Raw genomic sequence first — 19413 nt, 5'->3', positions numbered from 1 at the left:
CAGGCATTGCCTTTCTCATGGGGAGGGCACTAAGTCTGAATTTTCCTTGAGAGAGATTGCATTTGAAAAAGCCCATTCTGATGGCGTTGTAAGTGGTATTTGTTGCTTTAAAAAAAATTGTGTTTAGACCTAGTGGGAAGGAGTCAAGGACTCACAGAGTCATCTGCATGCGGTTGATGAAGAGGAGCTGCCTGGGTTGTTGTGTGTATTTCAGTTTAACTTACTCCCTTTGGTTCGTTTTTCTCATTTCCTTTGCCAGTGGAGGCTCTAATAGAGACAGCGGAGGGGTGATTCATGCTGAGGAAGGAAATTATCTCTTATCTAGGTGCTAAGCCAGTCCTGCCAGCACTGACTTTATCCTTGAGAGGCAGCGATGTTGGTCTAAAAGGCAAATATTTATTCTTTAGAGTGTCTGAAATTGATCTGAAATCTGTGTGTCTCTTGCAGTTTCCTATGGGAAGCTACACCTCTGTGTGTTCACACAGCACAGCGGGATCCAGCTTGTTCTGGAGGAGTGCAATTAAAACTTGTAGAAATCTGTGTAACGTTGGCAGCAGCTGAGCAGTTTTTTCTCCCACCTCAGTTACAGTGGGCAGGGTTAGTGTATAGTAGGACACTTCGGGAAGCTTTCGCAGCAGCAGGTAGAATGTTTTCCTGGCTCTTTTAAAAGCTGCAGTGGAAATTCCGCCTGGCTTCCTACGGTCCACCTCCTTCCACCTCGTCCCACCTCAGTGATCGCCCAGAATGCAGCACAAACAGAAAGTGAAACTGCTTAGATTGTGCTGTGTGTGCTGAGATGCGCAGAAAGTGAGAAAGGTGTGGCAGGACAGCACAGATGAGCTTTGTGGGCCTGTTTTTGTCATCTTTATGGCGAAAGCTGTCAGTGCTAAGGATGAGCCAAGCCAGTCTGTGTGTAATTACCTTCAGACAGTGACTTTGTTAGGGATATTTGACTTGGGATGTATGTTCTTATGCTTAACAGGGATTTCTTATTAGAACGTGAAAATTAGATAAGTAGAGTGAATCTGTTGCAGTTAACCTAATCGTTTAAAATCTTGTTGGGTTCCTTTAATTTCTACCATAAAAGTCATTGAATTCCAGACCTGGGATGCCCTTTTTGCACAGCATCAGTTAGTATTCTGGCTTGGAGCACTTGCTGGTATTGGATATGAGGGAAGCTATTTTGGAAGGCTTTTGTAGTATTTGTGTTTTATTTCCTACCTCGCCATTTGGCAGTAGCTCATACTTTCCCTTTCCATTAGGGAGGTTGATGTGACTTGAGCTACTGTTGCTGAACATTGCCCTGCCATATCTAGCCTCATAATTACTTTTGCTGTCTCCTTGGGCTCTTCCATATCTGAAGGAGGAAAGCAAACCTTGTGGCTAACCTGAGCACAGTCCTAGGAGCTCGCAGCGCCGAGCTCAGCCATGGCACAGATTACGTCTTTGACCTAAGCCAAGTGTGTCATGTGGGACTCGGTCCTGCGTTGACTTGTGCATAGTCAGTGCCCTCCTGTTGAATTGGGCTTGCGTTAGGTTTGGCATCTCTCCCTGGAGCCTCGATTTCTTTGTCTTTTTTTTACAATGCATCTTTTCCTCAAAAGGTAATGGAATTCCTTAGCTGTAAGAATGATTGTATGCATCTGCTGGGCATTAGCCATCTGTGTATATTTGATACATCTGTCAGTTTTACATCTAAGATGCATACAGCTCCCATTGAAGGAATTTCTGCTGTTTAGATGGTAAGTGGGACGTGAGTTAACCTCGTGTGTCTGGCTCTTTCAGAACAGGGCGGTCGGACGGCCCAAAGGGAAGCTGGGCGCTGCCTCTGCGGTGAAGCTCGCAGCTAACCGGAGCACGGCCGGGGCACGCCGCAGGAGGACGCGATGCCGCAAGTGCGAGGCGTGCCTGCGGACAGAGTGTGGCGAGTGTCACTTCTGCAAAGACATGAAGAAGTTTGGGGGGCCTGGCAGGATGAAACAGTCCTGCATTATGAGGCAGTGTATCGCAGTAAGTAAACCTCTTGCTACAGTTCTTCTGGAGATTTCTTTCTTGTGTTGGCATCTGGTGACAAGGTGTGGAATTGAGAGCTATTTACTGTGAAGTTTCTGAAGTGCGTTGGGTAAAACAGTGTAATTTGCACCCCTGCAGTTCAGATGATCTCTTCTTCCCATCACTTTTGATTTATCCCGAAGTTTCAAACCATAGCACTCCTAAAATGTACTTACGTGGCTTCCATTCTCAGTAATATGGAAGGTTGATGTGGTTATAATCAGTAAACCAGAAATTGGCACTCATTCGCTCTGAGATTCTGGGATTTGGGGGGGGAGGGGAGGAGTGTGAAGCTCTCATTAAAAGGAGAAGAGGCCTTTTTGGTTTGGGCCTCTGAGATTCTTGCAGTGCCTTGCAATGGTCTTTACCATCTTAGCTGCTTAACTCCTTTAAGATATGGAGAAATCTTTGACTGGCATCCTACAAGACTTTGTCATTGGTGGCCACAGGCTACTTGGGATGTGAATTTCGATTCATTTCCACTTACGTGCGTGTATGTGAGGTTTTGATGGAGAAGTGCCAGAGAGCCAGGTAGCCTGGCATCCTTTCTCCCTCAGGGGCTGGATGGGGCTGCTGGGAGATGCTGAGCATCAGAACAGGGCTAGCAGGTAGTCAGAGACACTTTCCTGAGCTACTGTGATATATCGCCCAGAAGATTCTCGAGTCATAAGAGAGAGCTTTGTATTTAACACATATTGACAGGTTAGTCTTCCATGAGGTTCTGAATCATTGCTTTCGTATCGACTCTCACTGAGCTTCTCCTTGGGCTTTTTGTCCACAGTGGTCTCAAGCAAGGGGAAAAATTGACGTTAGCTTTTCCCTTAATTCTTCAGAAAGGTCTTATTTGTAGTGTTGTTGGAGGTGGGTTTTTTGTTTGTTTTTAAGGAAAGCAATGTTGTGCATTCATAACTGAAATGCTATGCTATATGCAAGCTATGCTGATTTCTCTCAATTTAGTCTTGTTATGGTTACTTTCACTTTTTTTTTTTTTTTTTTAAATTTAATTCTGCTGAAGAAACTAAAATGGTGGCAGTAAATGGCTTGGGTCGGGTTTTAAAAACTGGTAAGCACCTAGGGTTTCCAGTAGGTACTCGTGGTTACTCACACCATGTCCTGTGCCAAGCCATGCAGTGCTCTTGATAGAGGATTGGATTTGGCTCTCCTGGATCTTTTAGTAAAGTACATAGAATATCTACCTTTCCACAGAGTGCTTTTGCAGCTCAAGTGTCTTTTCTTTGAACACTTGATTTCCTGGAGTGTGGCATGAATTGAACAGCGTGGATGAAGAATTTATTATTCTCCAGGGGAAGAAATAGAGAAATCGTGCTGCCTTTTTAGTTTGGAGATTACGTTAGGGCTGCAGCACGCTGCCTTGTCCTGACTGATGGAGCAAGTTTTCGTAGGAAGGTGTTTGAATCTTCACACGCATGCTGAGCTTTTTGGAGGAGATGAACTTGGTTCTCATCTTCCTCTCTCTTCTTACGAAAAAATATTTTTCTTTTTTGCTTGATATCTGCCGTTTTATTTCCAGGAGTTGTGTTTGCAGCACAGAACTTAGTAGCCAGGGTGCTTTGATTCTTTGTCCCACCCTTGCATGTGCTCAGGAGGTCTCTCTGTTCTTTGCGAGTCCTCCTTGGAGAAACAGTGGGAATGTTGCAGACTTTCTTAGAACAGCAAAAGGGTAGAAAAATAACGAGTTGAACTGTTGTACAGTACAGTACCTTACATTTCTATGAGCAATCCTGTTGTCTTTACTCTTGTTCATTATGTTGTCTAATAATCACAGTAGTAATATATTGTGGTGCACGTCCAACAGCTTCCAGCTAAAAGAAGCCACCAAAGCAAGGCTCTGTGAAAGTAATGATCTCCACAGTTCTGGGATTGTGCTTTCCTCTGGTTAATAACACTGACAATATTAACTAGGCACAGACTTTCATTAAACTCCAAAGTTTTAAGAGAGCCTGTACTGCCATTCAGAGAACAGGAAACTCCTCTGCATCACTAGTTGAATCAAGAAGGGAAGCAGGCGTGCCAGGGGCACTTGAGGCTGTCTGAAGGGAGTGTGGGGGCTCTGCTGGGAAGCTAGGCTATAATAGCAGAGCTTCTGCTCCAGTCTGTCAGTGGGACACGGCTAATTGGGGCACAAAGAGATTCCCTACACGCCCTTGCTTCCAGCAAGACTAATCGTGCTGTTGCTGGGATGTTTGTTCCTTGTGTGCAGTTGTAGATGGTTGTCGTGTGGGAGATCGGACAGAACAAGTGGACAGAGCCGTCCCAGCTCTGGGTGCCTTGGTTTTGTTCTGCTTTACCTGCCAGTGGAATGGAATCCTGGGGATTCCTACTGTGTGTGTGGAGGAGGGTTGGGAATTTAATAGCATTGGCTGAATGCTGTTAAAATGGAGCGTGGGTAAGTACTGACATGAGAAAGCAGAAAGTATTGCCATAGCTTGTGTCTGACGCTGGGACTTGGGGCAGCACACTGTGCTCTATGATGGCTTAGCATGGTTTCTTTTCTCTGTCTCAAACTTCCTGAAGGGTGAATTGTTGCTACATAAATTTGATTCAGTGTGCAGTGTTTCACTTGCAGACTTTATTCACTCCTTCAGTGAGAGATCCTTGCCATGAAAAGCCACACCTGTGCATCTGGCTACTTGATAGTTAAGTTGGCATCCTTATCAGTATAATTCACATTATGGCCAGCTTCTTGTGAGGGTCTTCCTTTTATTTCTTGTAAGGAGTCTTGTACCTTACTGTGGCAAACTAGAAGTATGTTCCCACTGTCATAAAGGTAGCTTTTTAATTAGACTGGCATTCAGTGCTTTGACATAGGTGATGGATATATGATACGCTGCCATTCCCTTTCTCCCTCAGCAAAGGACAGAAAATAACTGCAGTTGTGGCACTTTGGGCAGAGAAACCCTCTTTTTAAGTGTCTGCACAGTGCTTTCTGCACTGCTCTCATTTGGACCAGGGCCTCCTATAATAGACTGTCAGTCAGCAAAAGATCTGTTCTTAGTCCTGTTGTAGGCTTGCCATGAGGGCTGGATGGGTCCCATAACATCTGTCTGCCCTGCTTGTAAAACAGGGGAGCTGCCAAATTGTTAGATTGTGAAGCTTAGTGGATGTGAATAGTGATGTTCTAGGTTGCTTCTTTCCCCTCCCATTGTACTGTAGTAAAGTGACTCTTGTGCCAATGTCTGTCAGCTCACAGATTAAAGAGACCTTGGGAAAAAAAAAAAAAAGAAAGTCATTTTCATCCTTGCAATTCCCCATGGACTCCTGCTGCTGCAGGAAGGGCACTTTCATTCCCTGAACATGTCCTGTGGTGCTTGCTCTGGGTATCCAGCCCCAGTTGTTACCAGTTTTTCTCGCCTTTGTTGATCTGCTGGGATGGAGCCTTCAGCAGTTTGCACAATTAAGCCCTGTTTATCTTCCCTTTGGAATGAAAATACTGTAAATGCATTTTGAATTCTTCTGTTCCCATGTGTCTTATGTGCCCTGATCAAGACTTCCTTCTGATATGTGTAAACAGCCGGTGTTGCCTCATACTGCTGTATGTCTGGTGTGTGGAGAAGCTGGGAAAGAGGACACTGTGGAAGAGGAGGAGAGCAAGTTTAATCTCATGCTAATGGAATGCTCCATTTGTAATGAAATAATACACCCAGGATGCCTTAAGGTGAGTGAAAGGATGAAATACCTGTTGGAAACAAATAAACAGAAAGATTAGATACCACCTGAATGTAGAAGTAGGGCACAGAAATTAAGAAATTTTCACATTTTCACCTTTGGGAACTACATGAACCCAGAGTTGGTGTGAGAAACAGGACGGATAGCTGTGGTGTGAACGGTCCTGTCTGAAGGAGGGTCCTCTCTTCTGATGTGACCAGCCTGCTCAAAGCAAGGCAGCAACATGTGGGTGTATGTTTGTGGTTTATTTCATTTATTTATTGCTTCTTGTCTAAGGGAGTGTAAGGAAGTAAGGCATCTCAGTTGGCAAGCTCCAGAGGACAGAAAAATCTACCTGTAGCTTTGGATGACTTATTTGCAGCCCTGTATCAGCAGAGTACAAATGAGTGGTTTGCTGTTTGTGTTTGTCCAGGCACAGATATGCCTTTTAGTGGCAGCTGGCCTTAAGGGTGGGAGCAGACATTGCAGTAGGAAGACTGCAGCTCTAGAGAGCAAACTGGGCAAGTTTCAGGCTGAATGGAGTATTGTGAACAACTATTCTCTTGGTTGGTAACAGAAGTGTATTTTTGGGCACATCCCTGTGTCTGAGCACTTAGAAGCCTGCTTTCTCCAAAACTGGTTGTGTCTTGGCTGCTCAGTCGTTCTCTGTTGCTGATTTGTTTATGGTTGAAGTGATTTTGCCTTAGCAAATGTATTCTGATGTACCATGCCCTAGAAAGCAGCCCTTGGTCCCTCTGGGCATGGAGATGTGTTCCTTATGCAGGCCTGGGGTGATGCTGTCCCGGCCTTTCACTGCTTCTGTGCTGTATGCCGTGTTGCACTGAGGGATGTGTGTGACTTGCTGGAGCAGAAAGCAGGTAGCTGGCAAGCCAGAATTGCCCTGAAGAGTGGGGTACCTGCAGCTCCTGCCACAGATGGGCTCTGAACAGGAGCTTGGTGTGCTTGGCTCTGCATAAAGTAAGGCTTCAAAGGCTGAAGAAGCAAGGGAAGGAGGAGCTCATTTCCAGAGGAACCTCAGTTCTGTCTTGCAGCTGCTGCTCTTCTGTTCCTTCCCCCAAGTGCCCTGCACTCCTCTTCCTTTCTGGCAGTGCCAGCAATGCCTCGTATTCAGGTCCTGAGGACAGGGTCACTGTTTGGTGACAGCTGAAGTATGGCTTCCTCTCACTGTCCCACGTCTGGGACCATTTGCACAGGATGTGGGTCAGACCTGTGAAGTCAGGCAGGGGCCGTTTGTTCTTTTATGCTTATAAAAGATGTTCTGAGTACTGCTTTGGTAACAAGGAGCACAAAGTTGCTTGAAATATTTCTGAAAAATAATGGGAGATTAGCAGTGTGCTGTGTGTGTCTTTTACTTCAGTTTCTCAGTGCATCTGCTGAGCTGGAATGGGTGGATAACTATTGATTATTTACAGAAACAAAAGGGCAGCAGGAGGATTTCAGAATCATCATTTTAGAAGATGAGAGGAGACTGTGTGGAGAAGCACAAAAGAAGAACAGAATCTCTTCCTTGGTTCCCTCATTGCTGCTTATTGCCAGGCTCCATAGTTGTCTGTGGGACAAAGGGATGCCCTGTTTATGAGGTGCTTGAGCCCTGGTATGGGCCGAGCCATCAGCCTGCATGGAAAACACCTTTGGAAACAGATGCAGCCCAGGGTTGTGCACCAAGAGGAGGTCCCATCCTGTCTTGCTCAGGCAGCGCCACGTGTCAGCCATGGCTTCATCTCCAGCAGGCATCTGGCACGTGTGATCTCGGGCACTGCAGGGCTGTGTGTGTCTGGTTTGGAGCTCATCCTCTTCCAGCTTCACCGTTTGACCAGTGAGTTTTCTGCATGAAACAGCAGAAGATGACCTCGTAGGGCATCTGATAGGTCTGTCCTCTGCCATTGCCTAAGAGCTGACCTGGCTTCAGGGGAGTCTTGAATGGCATTGCTAAGGGCTGACTGTCCAGCTTCTTTCTTCTGAATAGTTCCTTGAGAAAATCATCTTGGCAAGCCTTTCATAAGCCCAGTGTTGCTTTCAGAGGGAGCTGCTGAGATTTTCAGAGGGATATTGTCTTTTACTGTTGCAGGGCATTTGTATTGAACCAGTATTGATGGATTTTTCTTGCTGTGAGTCAGATCCTTAGTTGCACAGGCGACCAAATGCAGGATCTGATGCAGTTTTTTTAAGAAGAATTTTTCTTCATAAGAATCCTGTTCTTTGGTAGATAGAGTGAGACTGATAGAAATGAGGGAGTATTCTAGGTGCATTGACAGAACAGCAAAAATAAATAACTGAGAAAACAAAGTCCTCCTCCAGCACAGCTGCTTTTCTGCCACTGTCTTCAGACCAGGTGTGTTTCTACCTGCATTACTTCAGCCTCTGCACTGTCAGGACTCACAGCTCTCACCTGCTGATAACAGATTGGCTCCTGGGGTCTCTGTATTCTCTGACTCAGTCTTGTGTTCAGGCTGTGAATGGCTGCCTGGTGCTGCAGGCATGCAGTGGAGGTGCCTCCCACCGTGGCTCAGACGCCCACCTGCTGCTGGTAGCAAACATGCAGAACTGGCTCCCACCCAGCCTAGAAGGCTTGGGACGGATTCAGTGGCAGGTTTGTTTGTGTCTAATTAGTTTGCTTACAGTTCCTCACATCTGTTCAGTTCCTTAAACTCCTCAGAAGGGACGGAGCTGTAATGCTTTCCCTTTGGTAGCATTTGTTCTGTATTCAGTGCGGGAAATAACTTGTTCCCAACTTGGGCTTGAGCCAGGAATTGCTCCCCTGAGGCAGAGATGTATACAACAGCTCCTGGAGTATCTTACACCTACCATGGGAAAGAAGGTTCAAAGGCACACAGTTGTGATAAAACCAGTATTTAAATTCTGCCCACTTCATTTACTCGTTTATTAACTCCCAAAGACTTGCTGAGAAAGGCTGACATGTCATCACTCCTGCTGGATGGTGAAACTCGAATGGCTGCTGTCTGGCTCAGTTCTGGAGGAAGCAGTTCCCTAAATCCCAGGGCTTGCTCCTGCACAGCTCACACGTTTTCACTGAGCTGGGAGGAGGAAATGCTTCAGAAACAAGAAAAATCTGCAGAGCTCTGCCCTTGCCTGTTCCAGCAGCCGGCTCCTGCTACTGTACTGCTGATGCCAATGCCCAGCTGTTCATCTTGACTGCAGACAGCAGAACCGTGCTACTACAGTAATAAAATGTTTTCTTTTTTCCTTGAGGCTTTTGCCTAAATCATAGAATCATAGGTCCTTTCCAACCTTGTGATTCTGCAAGATCATCTAGTCCAACCTGTCACCATTACTACCCACTAAGCTACTGAACCATATCTCGTAGCACCTCATCCAGACACCTCTTGAACACCACGTAACTAATCCTTAAGATGCGAACGTGCCATCAGTGAGCTTATGTCTTTGTGTGGAGGCTGCTTTTTAGCTTAGCTCTACTGTTCCTTCATTCAAGGGAACTGCTTTTCAGAAACACCTTTCTCCTGTCTGGAATGTAATGAGGGCTCCTCTGCAGAAGTTCAGGAAGCAGGAGCTTGTGGGGCAGGGCTGTGCTTTCCTTGTGATGTGACAACACCAAATGGGCGTTTTTCAAAGAGCAGAATGTCACAGTCTCTCAGAGGCAGCAAAGCAGTAAGCACTTCTCTTCCTTACGCTAGCTGTGGGTGTCAGAAGCCCTGAGAATGTTTTCATTTGCCTGGACCTCTGAATAGAAGTTTGCTGTTCTCCAGCTGGCTTGGCAGCCAGCGTTCTGCTGGCACGTGAACCTGGGGGCTGTGCTCACGGGGCTGCTCACTCTGAGCCGTAAAGAAAAATATTGTAAGGCACACTTGATTACAGTGCAGGGTGCTCTGCTTCTAAAAATGCCCAACAGTATTAATGTATGAGAATGTGCGTATGGGAAAAATCCCTTCCTATTGAGGCAGCAGGCTGTGCCTCACTTCGGGGAGGGAAATGGCTTTTCAGATCAGGGGTGTGGGAGGACGTTTGGAGATGGCATGGTTACAGTCGGGACGGCAGGTGGCTTCTTTCCTTATCATTTTTGTAAGAGCAGAATGTGCCCTGCAGTAATTGGGATTGTCCCTGACCTTCACACAAAGCCCAGACCCAAAGCCTTTATCAAGGACCAGGTTGGCCACCACACATTCCTCCCATGGATGTTATATTGAGGGTGATCCTGTGGGGTGTGCTCTGCTCCTGCAGGGAGCCGGGTTTCTTTCCTGGGGCTCTTGGGAGGGCAGCAATGGATCAGAGAAAACGCAGAGCTGTGAGAAGTGCCTCTGAGTGGTCTACCTGTAGACTTCTGCAGCTTCTTTGAGCTTGTCTGTGAATTGAGTTGTGCCTCTCTTTCACCAGGTGAAGGAATCAGATGGTGTGGTTAACGACGAGCTGCCGAACTGCTGGGAGTGTCCAAAGTGCAACCATGCAGGGAAAACTGGAAAAGTGAGTTTAATGGGGATAAGTGGTGCTGGAATGAAATACAAGATCTCAAACGTTCCCTCTGGCTTGTAGGTATAATTTTGCCCAGTACCGCTTTTGTTTTTGTGTTCAATTCAGTTGAGTCAAAGGAAATAAGCTGTTGGCTTTCTGTTCCCTAATCATCTTTTATTTTTCTTCCACGCACTAACACCTCACCCAAAACCTGGAGAGTGTTTAGGTTAGTTCTGTGCATTGCTGCATGCTAAATTCTAAGATAACTCTTTGGATTGTGTAAAAAGGAAAGAAAAAAGGTCATGCGAAACCTGAAGTGTCTATTGGAATTAGGGAAGCTTTTTTTTGTTTTCTTTTGTAAAGCGAGAGGCTGCCAGTGTGCATAAAAACTTCTTAAAGGTTGAAACTGCTTCTACTGTAACTCCATGTTAATGATTTTGTCTGTTACAAAGTGATCAACCCACCAGTGCTGGAGGCAACGTACATAAATAGCTGAGAAAGGCATAAGATATAAAGTTTGTTTGTGTTTTGTGTCTCTTTGGCGTACAAGCAAAAGCGCGGACCAGGATTCAAATACGCATCAAATCTCCCAGGCTCATTGCTGAAGGAACAGAAAATGAACAGAGACAATAAGGAAGTAACAGATGCTGCAAAACGGAAAGGGGACTGTGAAGAAACTCCCAGGCGGAAATCTGAGGAACATTCCAAAAAGCCTCAAGTTGACTCAATTCTGAGGAGAAAGTCAGACGAAGTACATCTGCGGAGGAAAAGGAAATTTGAGAAACCCCAGGAACCCTCTATGAGAAAACGGGTATGACAAACCCTTATGTACGTACGCAGATGCGCGTGGGCTGGTTGGGGCTGATGTCTCTTGCCTTCTGGCTTGTACCTCGTCTTGAAATCCCAGATTGCTACAAAAGAAACTGCGATGTTTTACCTCCCTTCCTGAAAACTGCTTGTCTAACAGGACAGTAGTTTGAACGGTGAAGCTCGGGTTGACATTCAGAGGCTGACAACACTGGGCTGTGGCTGTTGGTTTGTTCAAAATGCTGGAAAACCCACTTTAACTAAAAAGTCACTGCAAGATGCTTGGAGTAGGAACAAAGTGAAAATCACTTTTTTATGGAAACCTTTTCATCTGTTGCCACTTGGTGGCGCGTGGCTGCTTGTTTTGTGGCTGATTCACAGATGTACAATGTGTAGAACTGATCAGAGGACTTTTAGGAATGACACCTCCTGTAGCCTGCAGAGAGGAGGAGCTGCTCACAGCAGCACTGTAGCAGCTTTTCCCTGAATTTAAAAGTCAGAGCTCTTGGACCAGGCAGAGACACTCTGAATTGCCGTGTGGATTACAGAATGTTCTACTTGAGATGTAGAGAAATGCTGGCTTCCAGAGGTAGAATTGAGGACTTAGATCCAACTTCTCTTACAAGTAGACGTCGGATGGTTTGTAACTGGGATCGCTGGCAGTTCTTGTACTGTGTGCACTGCAGTTCTCTAGGACTTGGTAGTTGCTCTGCCTGTTGAGTCTTGGCAGAGAGAACACCACAGTGTGGGAATGTAGGGATTGTCGTTGCTTTGGTGGAGAGCAAAATTGGTGACAGCAGGTTATGCATATCTGCTTCTTGGCCATGATCTCCTTTTCCCATCCCTGCGGACTCACTGGAGTGTTTATGGATGGCTTGAATTGCTCCGTGAAAGCCCCCAGCGCGTCAGGAAGGCACTGTGAGTCACCAGACCTTCAACAGACAGCAGAACAAATGTCATCTTCTGGGGCTTTTACTTTTTCTTTCTTCCAACAGCTAAAACTTGGAAAAGAAGAAACTCTTCGGGAAGAAGGTGCTTTGCCTTTATAATAGATATGTTCTGCATCCCTTTTACTCCTTCTCATGTGGGCTGAATGGTGAGCCAGTGTATCATTCATATCTTTGTGTCAGAGCGGACATTTTTATTATGCCCTTTACACCTCAAAAACCGCTCTCTCGTGCAAGCCTTTATGCTTCAGAAGAGTTAGCTGCAGTGTCTGGGTCTGTTTTTTCTCATGTCCCATGTTAAAATACAATCAAAAACTGTGTTTTGATGACCCCAAGGAATAAAATTCAGTTTCTGGGCTGATGCTTTGCTCTCTTGCTGAATCTTGCTCCTGCCACGCATACCCTCAGCAGTCTGCATCACAGCGTGGAGCCCCCCCTGCACAAGCATTGATTTCTCTCTCACAATCTGCCGCAATAACAGAACTCTGATACCTTTAAATTACGCACTCATCAGTGCCCTGTGTGGAGGATGCTGCAAGCTGACAGTAATCTGATGTTCTAATTTTCCTGTCTGTTTTCTAACCTGTCATTAACGTACTGTGACCTCTTCCTTTATTACATGTTTAAGTACGGGTTGATCAGCTTTCCCTGCTCGGCGCTGAGTCCGAGGTGTAGCAGCACATCCACAGATGTGATCCAATTAGCTTATTGCAGAACACGGGCGTTCTGATAGAACAGGTGTGTTCACAGCAGCTCACCTTTCCTTGCCAGGCCTGATCTCTTCTTATTAAGGCTGTTTCGTTCTAACAGATGCTAGCTTCTTTCTTGCGTATAGCGATCAAATCAGACTTGAAATCTTCCTTGGTTTTGGTCCGTACATCTCTTCCGTATCTCTCTGGCGTGCATCAGAAGTTTAGATTAATGTGAATGAAGCGCAGTTCTCTTTGACAAGCAGCAACCAGGGCAGGGAAGAAGCTGCCAGCCCCGTGAGCCCACCTTGCATCAGAGATGGTGGCAGCATGCGGGCTCATCGCGTGGCAGTGTGTCACACCTGGCATTCCCCGTCCGCACGCACTGGAGGTGGGGCAGCCTGAGAAGATGAACCGAGTTCAGTAGGATGTAAAGGGGCAGCCAGAGTGTGCTTAACCCGAGGCTCTGAGCATCCAGCAGGAATGGTGTCATCACAGCAGAAGCGCAGCCACAGTGCGAGTAGTGGTTGCACCTCAGGAGCTTTCAGAAATTGACCTTTTGGCCATTTGGCATGCATGTGTGTCAGCCAGTGTTGAAAGTTTGCCCAGTGAATGCATCCTAAGCCTGGTTTCTTCTGGCCCGTTGGGAGAGAACTGTCTATAGCATGCTGTTTGCCTTCTATATGGAAGCTGTCTGCTGTGTAATGAGTAAGGCCCGTAAGTCTGCAAGGTGATGCATGGTGAATAAATGCATTTGTCACTCTTGGAGTCCGGAGGGCTGATCCTGGGCTCCCTGCCTTTGTGGTGGCGCTCCAGCTCGATGCCTTTGGCTGGTGGCTGCAGCCCGGCGCTGGGGCAGGTGGGCCCAGAGCAGGCAGGCAGCTGTTTCCCAGGCACCGCAGCCCCACAGAGCAGCAGCGTTCCGGGTAACGCCACGTGCTGGGTGCTCCTGTAGTCAGCCCTTGTCTCTTCCTTTTCAGCGGCGATCGTGGAAGGCTTCGGATGAGCGGAGCGCCCTGCTCAAACCCCTGCGGCGCCTCAAGCAGGAGCCAGAGGACGAGCTGCCGGAAGCGCCTCCCCGCTCCAAGGACAGCGACCAGTCGCGATCCAGCTCGCCCACCGCGGGTCCCAGCACAGAGGGGGCCGAGCCCAGGGACAAGAAGAAGTTCAAGATGAGGCGGAAAAGGCGGCTTCCCAATAAAGAACTGAGCAAGGAGCTCAGCAAGGAGCTCAACCAAGAGATCCAAAAAACCGAGAACAGCCTTGCCAATGAGAATCACCAACCCATCAAATCTGAACCCGAGAGCGAAAACGAGGAACCCAAGCGCGCCTTGAACAACAGCGAGAGACTCCATAGGTTCAGCAAAGGGTTGAACGGAACTCCCCGGGAGCTGAGGCACCCGCTCATCCCCAGCCTGCGGAGCACACCGCGCGGCATCGCCCGGCCCCCGCCCTCGCTCTCTCCTCCCAAATGCATTCAGATGGAGCGGCACGTCATCCGGCCGCCCCCCATCAGCCCCCCTCCGGACTCGCTCCCCCTGGATGATGGGGCAGCCCACGTGATGCAGAGGGAAGTCTGGATGGCTGTCTTTAGCTACCTCAGTCATAGAGACTTGTGCATCTGTATGAGAGTTTGCAAGACCTGGAACAGATGGTAAGGAGGGTGGGAAACCGTGCTGGGTCTTGTGTGTGGTGGGGATGGGCTCGGAAGGGAGGTGGGCGGCTGAGCACTAACAGAGGTGTGCAGGTTGTCCCTGGAGTTCTACTGAGCCCAAGGAGAGAGGGTGCCCGGCAGTGTCTGAAGAAGCAGCTTGTCTTTAGTGCTTTCGCACAAGCAGCAGTTGCCAGCGCTTCTGATGAGAGCTCTGTGTCTGAGCATCAGCCTGCAGCAGCTGTGCTGCCCAGAGCAGCCTGTTCTGTCCTCAGGCACTGCAGTGTTCCCACACATGAGAACATGCTGTCTGGGTCAGGCTGAGCCTGGGTCGCTGTGCCCCCAGGAGCTCTTGCTGCTGATGCAGTTGTTTTTTTAGTTCAGCTCTTAAATCTCTATTGAGATACGGTGAAGATCTTCTGGTGTCCTCAGTGTTCTCCTCAGAAGGTCCATCCCGGTTGTTGCCCTGCAGAGGGCACGCAGAGCAATCCCATCTGCTGATTCCATATCAGCAGAACTTGTGGAAGAGTCCTCCATTGTTCTGTGCTCAGAGTGTCAGAGCGTAAAAATTGACACAGACAGTGACTGCACCACCACAGAAAGCATTAGTGGACAGATTGCTGAGTTTCAGTGCACTCGCAGCAAAGTATCTTGTTGGCTGTCATCTCATATTCAGCCATAATGTGCACATGGATGGGCGAGTCATGGCAGAGGCCCCTCAGTAGCGCAGTGTAGCAAAACCTGGATAAATGACAGGAAGGTTGGTAGTGTGGCGCAAGGCGATGCCCATGGAGCCCTTCCTCCACGGGTTTCTCAGTGCCACAGAAGGTGTTAGATGATTTTTCAGTTTAAGTATGGCGTTTTCTAATGCAAAATGTAGGAAAATGCAGGATACTGCAAACCATTCGGATTTGTTGCTTGTGGCCCTTAGGGAGCCATAAAGAGAGCACAGAAATGCACATGGGAATAACAGGAACAGAATTTGTTTTGCATAGGGAAAGTGTGGGGGAAATCAGGACAAGAAGCACATGAAACCATTCTTTTTATTCAGAAGATAAGAAGGAAGGTGCTTGTTTTCAGGCTACAAGACAGATTTTAATAAATGCTGTGGTCACTTAAAATGGGATCCTATGATGTTGGCAGTGATAATTCAGTAGAAATAATTCCGTACTTCGCTGTGAGATAGACTTGACAGGAAACTTCAAACCTACGTGACGCTGTTTGTTGGTGCACTTACCTCAGCATCACTTCGCTTTATTTTGGCTAGTTTTAGTTAAATGCTGTCGTTCTCCCCATAGTTCTGTGATGCTTTTTAAAAGTCTTGCAGAAATTGAAACAAGTGCCAAATTCAAGTGCTGTTGACTTTTTTTCTTTTTGGGTAGGTGCTGTGACAAAAGATTATGGACCAAAATAGATTTAAACCATTGTAAATCCATCACTCCACTTATGCTTAGTGGCATTATTAGGAGACAGCCTGTAACCCTTGATCTTAGCTGGACAAATATATCTAAAAAGCAGCTGAGCTGGCTTATCAACAGACTGCCAGGTAAGCGATGGTTTTTTGACTGCTTCACCAGATCTTAGCAAACCAGTTTAGATGTAAACTGTTATCTGTGAGGAGGGTGTGAAGGGGTCCAGCTATCTGAAAGGAGGAGTACATACATAGGGGCAGAACATCAGTATGTTAAAATGAGTTTTGTTGTGACTGCTTGGCATTCTAGCAAACTAATTTGTGGCAGGTGTTGGCCAGTAAGTGCTGTGCCTGTGCTGACCGGTTCAGCTGGGGGATGCTGGGGGACTGTTTCCCCCCCCCCCCCCCCGTAATGGAGGTTCTGGGTGCAGGGCAGAGGGATGGCTGGGTGGGGGGCTCCCAGGGTCCCTGCGTGCCCCGAAACATTGGGGTGTGTTGGAGCAGCGCTGGGCTCAGCTCAGCCTGTGTTTGGGAGCAGATCGCTGGGTGCCTCTCCGCATGGGCCGTGTGCTCCAATCTCTTCTGTATCTGCAGGTCTCCGAGACCTGCTGTTATCAGGGTGCTCATGGATAGCAGTGTCAGCACTTTGTAGTTCCAGCTGCCCTTTACTCCGAACTCTGGACGTGCAGTGGGCAGAAGGACTGAAGGACGCTCAGATGAGAGACCTCCTGTCACCGCCCACAGATAACCGGCCAGGTAACCGGCGGGAGAGCGCGGGCTGTCCCATCTGCACTCAGCATGCTCTGCTGCTGGTCCCCCGTGGAGGAAATGGGCAGCAAACCCTGCAGCCAGCACCGGTGGGGTTCTGGGCTTTGCTGGCGCGTGAGGCGGTTAAGTAGTGACGTGCAGCACCTCGCTGGAAGCCTCTGGGTGATGAGTGATGTTCTCTGGCTGCTGAACAGTCATCTGAGCCACTGTGCTGGTTTTCTGTCTGACTTTCTTCTCTTCAGGCTGCAACGGGTGTACTTTAGAGAGTATGGAAACACTTTCTTCCAGTTCAGGGAAGGAGCAGTTCTGTGGGTCATGCCACATTCGCCCGGATATCAGCTCAGGTGAAATTTTGAGCAAATCAGATCTGCTTTCTGGCATGCACTGCACAGCCTACTGCTTATTCCCGACCTGTAATTCCGCTGGGCCCCTGCAGTTACTTTCGTCCCTTTTGTTTTTAAATCAGGAGGTGGTTATTGTCCACGTGCCTGTATCCAAAATAGGCAAGCGTTCCTGCTGATGTCCCCTCCAAAGCAACAGACAGGCAAAAACATCTGAAGTTAACTCAGGGCAGCAGTGTTGTGTGTCACAGTGCATTTCATATAGATTTGCAGATGTTTGCAGCACAGCACGAGGCTCAGCTGCTGCTTCTGCTTTCCAGGTCAGATCGACAACCGGAGTAAACTGCGGAACATCGTGGAGCTGCGCTTGGCCGGCCTGGACATCACCGACGCGTCTTTGCGGCTGATCATCAGGCACATGCCTCTGCTCTCCAAACTCAATCTTAGTTACTGTAACCACGTGACAGATCAGTCTATTAACCTGCTGACCGCGGTTGGAACTACCACGCGGGATTCATTAACGGAAATTAATTTATCAGGTATGCAGCACGAACTCGGGGCAGGGGAGGAGGGTGGGGGTGTCCCTCCCCATCAGCACTGTTTGCTGCTGGAGTCGGTGATCCTGCAGCCGCTGTTCTCCCAGGCCCTGCCCTGTCTGAGCTGCTGGGAGCTGCAAATTGTCACTTTGTTCATCCTCCTCATCCCATCTCCTCCTCCTCATCCCTTCGGTTACACAGCCGCCATGGGGAGCCGGGAGCTGCAGGCGGGCTGGTGGGGGCAGCTGGTGGCGGCGTGGCACAGGAGGAGCGGAAAGGGCTGAGGAGGTCAAATCAGAGATGAAAATGGGGTTTCACTTTTGTCCCCTTCTCTCTTTTTTTGCAGACTGCAATAAGGTGACTGACCAGTGCCTGTCCTACTTCAAACGTTGTGGAAACATCTGCCAGATCGACTTGAGGTACTGCAAGCAAGTGACAAAAGAAGGCTGTGAGCAGTTCATAGCAGAGATGTCAGTAAGTGTTCAGTTTGGGCAAGTGGAAGAAAAACTCCTGCAAAAACTGAGTTAGTTAAAGGACACGTGTAAATACTGGGGCGAGGCGGGGAAGGGACTAAGAACATGTAGGGATTTTATTTTCAATTGGGAACTTGGAATATTGGAAAATACCGTGATGGGATTTTACAACTCTTGTCGAGAACAACATGAAACTACCCACGTTAAGATCTCAACTTGTGCCACTAATTCAGTCTACCTGGGATGTCCTGCACTGGCTCTTATGCAAATTCATAAGGCGACTGTTACTGATGATAATTGTTCACACCCGGAAGAAGACTGGTCTCCAAGGAATACTGTTATTTAAAGTACCACAGCATGTGCTTGGTAGTGTAAATTTGATTTCTGCTTTTCATTTCTTAAAACAAACAAACAAACAAAAAAAAAGTTGGTGTCATTAAAGTGGACCACGCACTGCATTTCTGCCTTCTTAACACATTTTGTTTTGTTACATCTTACATTATGCAGAACTATTTTTGTACAAAAATTGTTTAAAAATTATTTATGCAATGTTTGAATGCATTACCAGTGTTTCGGTTTTGATTGCCAATTTTTATCTTTACTTATGGTAGGAGAGAACTTAACCTATACTTCGTAGACAGTATCTATCTACAAACGTGCCCAGGTCAGGAAAAGTAGGTTAATACTTTCAACTTAAAGCATGTTTTAATGGAAGTTTATATCCTGCTTTGTATACTTGAGAAGTGACATAAGCATGTTGTGGAAATAAGGTGTAAATTATAGTTGAAGTAAAACACTTTGCCAAGTTTTATCTGTATAGAAATCACCTTTTTTCTCAAAATTTTAAAAATTCCAATTTCAGCTTTTGCACATAGGAGGGTTTCACTCTGTAGCATGAGCTCTTGTACTCAATATAAAATTAATTTATACAGTGAGTCCAGCAGTAGAATAAATGGTCAAACGTAGTCTCTCTTTCTTTGAAGTGTGAGTTGAGTTCTCATTTAAGGTTTATAACATGGTTATTTCCTGATTGTAAAATTCTGCATTCATAAGTGCCATTGTTGTAAGGTGTTGTTTTCGTAGACCTTCCTGATGCAGTTTTACCTTTGTTGAATTTGTATAAACAATTGTACAAAAACAGATTCTGGCTACGAGGGCTTCTGTTCCAGCTGGGGGCTGTGCTTGGACTTCAGGAGTGGGGAGTGACTGCAGCTGTGGAGCTGCACAAGCCCTGCCAGCAGCGGCGCTTCCTGCTGCAGCCCGGCTCTGCTGTGCGCCGTCCTGCTGTGCAGCGAGGGCAGCGGCCTGCTCCTGTCCCAACAGGACTCTGAGCCCAGGCCTGCTTGCAGGAATCTCCCTGGCAGAAGGGTGGTGGCGTCAGCAAGCTGTGCCTCGATTCTGTGCTTTGTGGAACTGTTCCCAACCTTGATGGAAGCAGCAGTCATGCAGCAGCCCCCATTTCTGCCACGCTCCAGGCAGCAGCTCACTGCTCAGTGCAGGCTTTCTCCACTGCCTCCCAGCGCGTTATTACTGAGGGGAAATGAAATGCACGTGCCTTCCTGCGGCTGCTGTCTGCCTGGGCACACACTTGTAAGAGACAGGTAAAGCTTGGGCTGCCTGCCCACC

General features: G+C 47.5%; 1 protein-coding gene across 1 annotated transcript in view; it reads left to right on the top strand.

The window, feature by feature from the left end:
- Positions 1-17842, top strand: part of KDM2B (lysine demethylase 2B) — a gene marked incomplete at both ends in the record, with an annotated part of 98890 nt that extends 81048 nt beyond the window's left edge. The window contains 11 exon segments of the mRNA XM_079543910.1: positions 1786-2010; positions 5585-5728; positions 10090-10176; positions 10715-10975; positions 11967-11983; positions 11985-12003; positions 13588-14261; positions 15641-15804; positions 16264-16425; positions 17099-17317; positions 17661-17842. Coding sequence (XP_079400036.1) covers positions 1786-2010; positions 5585-5728; positions 10090-10176; positions 10715-10975; positions 11967-11983; positions 11985-12003; positions 13588-14261; positions 15641-15804; positions 16264-16425; positions 17099-17317; positions 17661-17842 — 2154 coding nt within the window.
- Between the last annotated feature and the right edge of the window lie 1571 nt (positions 17843-19413).

The sequence above is a fragment of the Tetrao urogallus genome (assembly GCF_951394365.1).
Source record: "Tetrao urogallus genome assembly, chromosome: 17".
NCBI classification, from domain to species: Eukaryota; Metazoa; Chordata; class Aves; order Galliformes; family Phasianidae; genus Tetrao; species Tetrao urogallus.
This window is presented reverse-complemented; position numbering and strand designations above follow the sequence as displayed.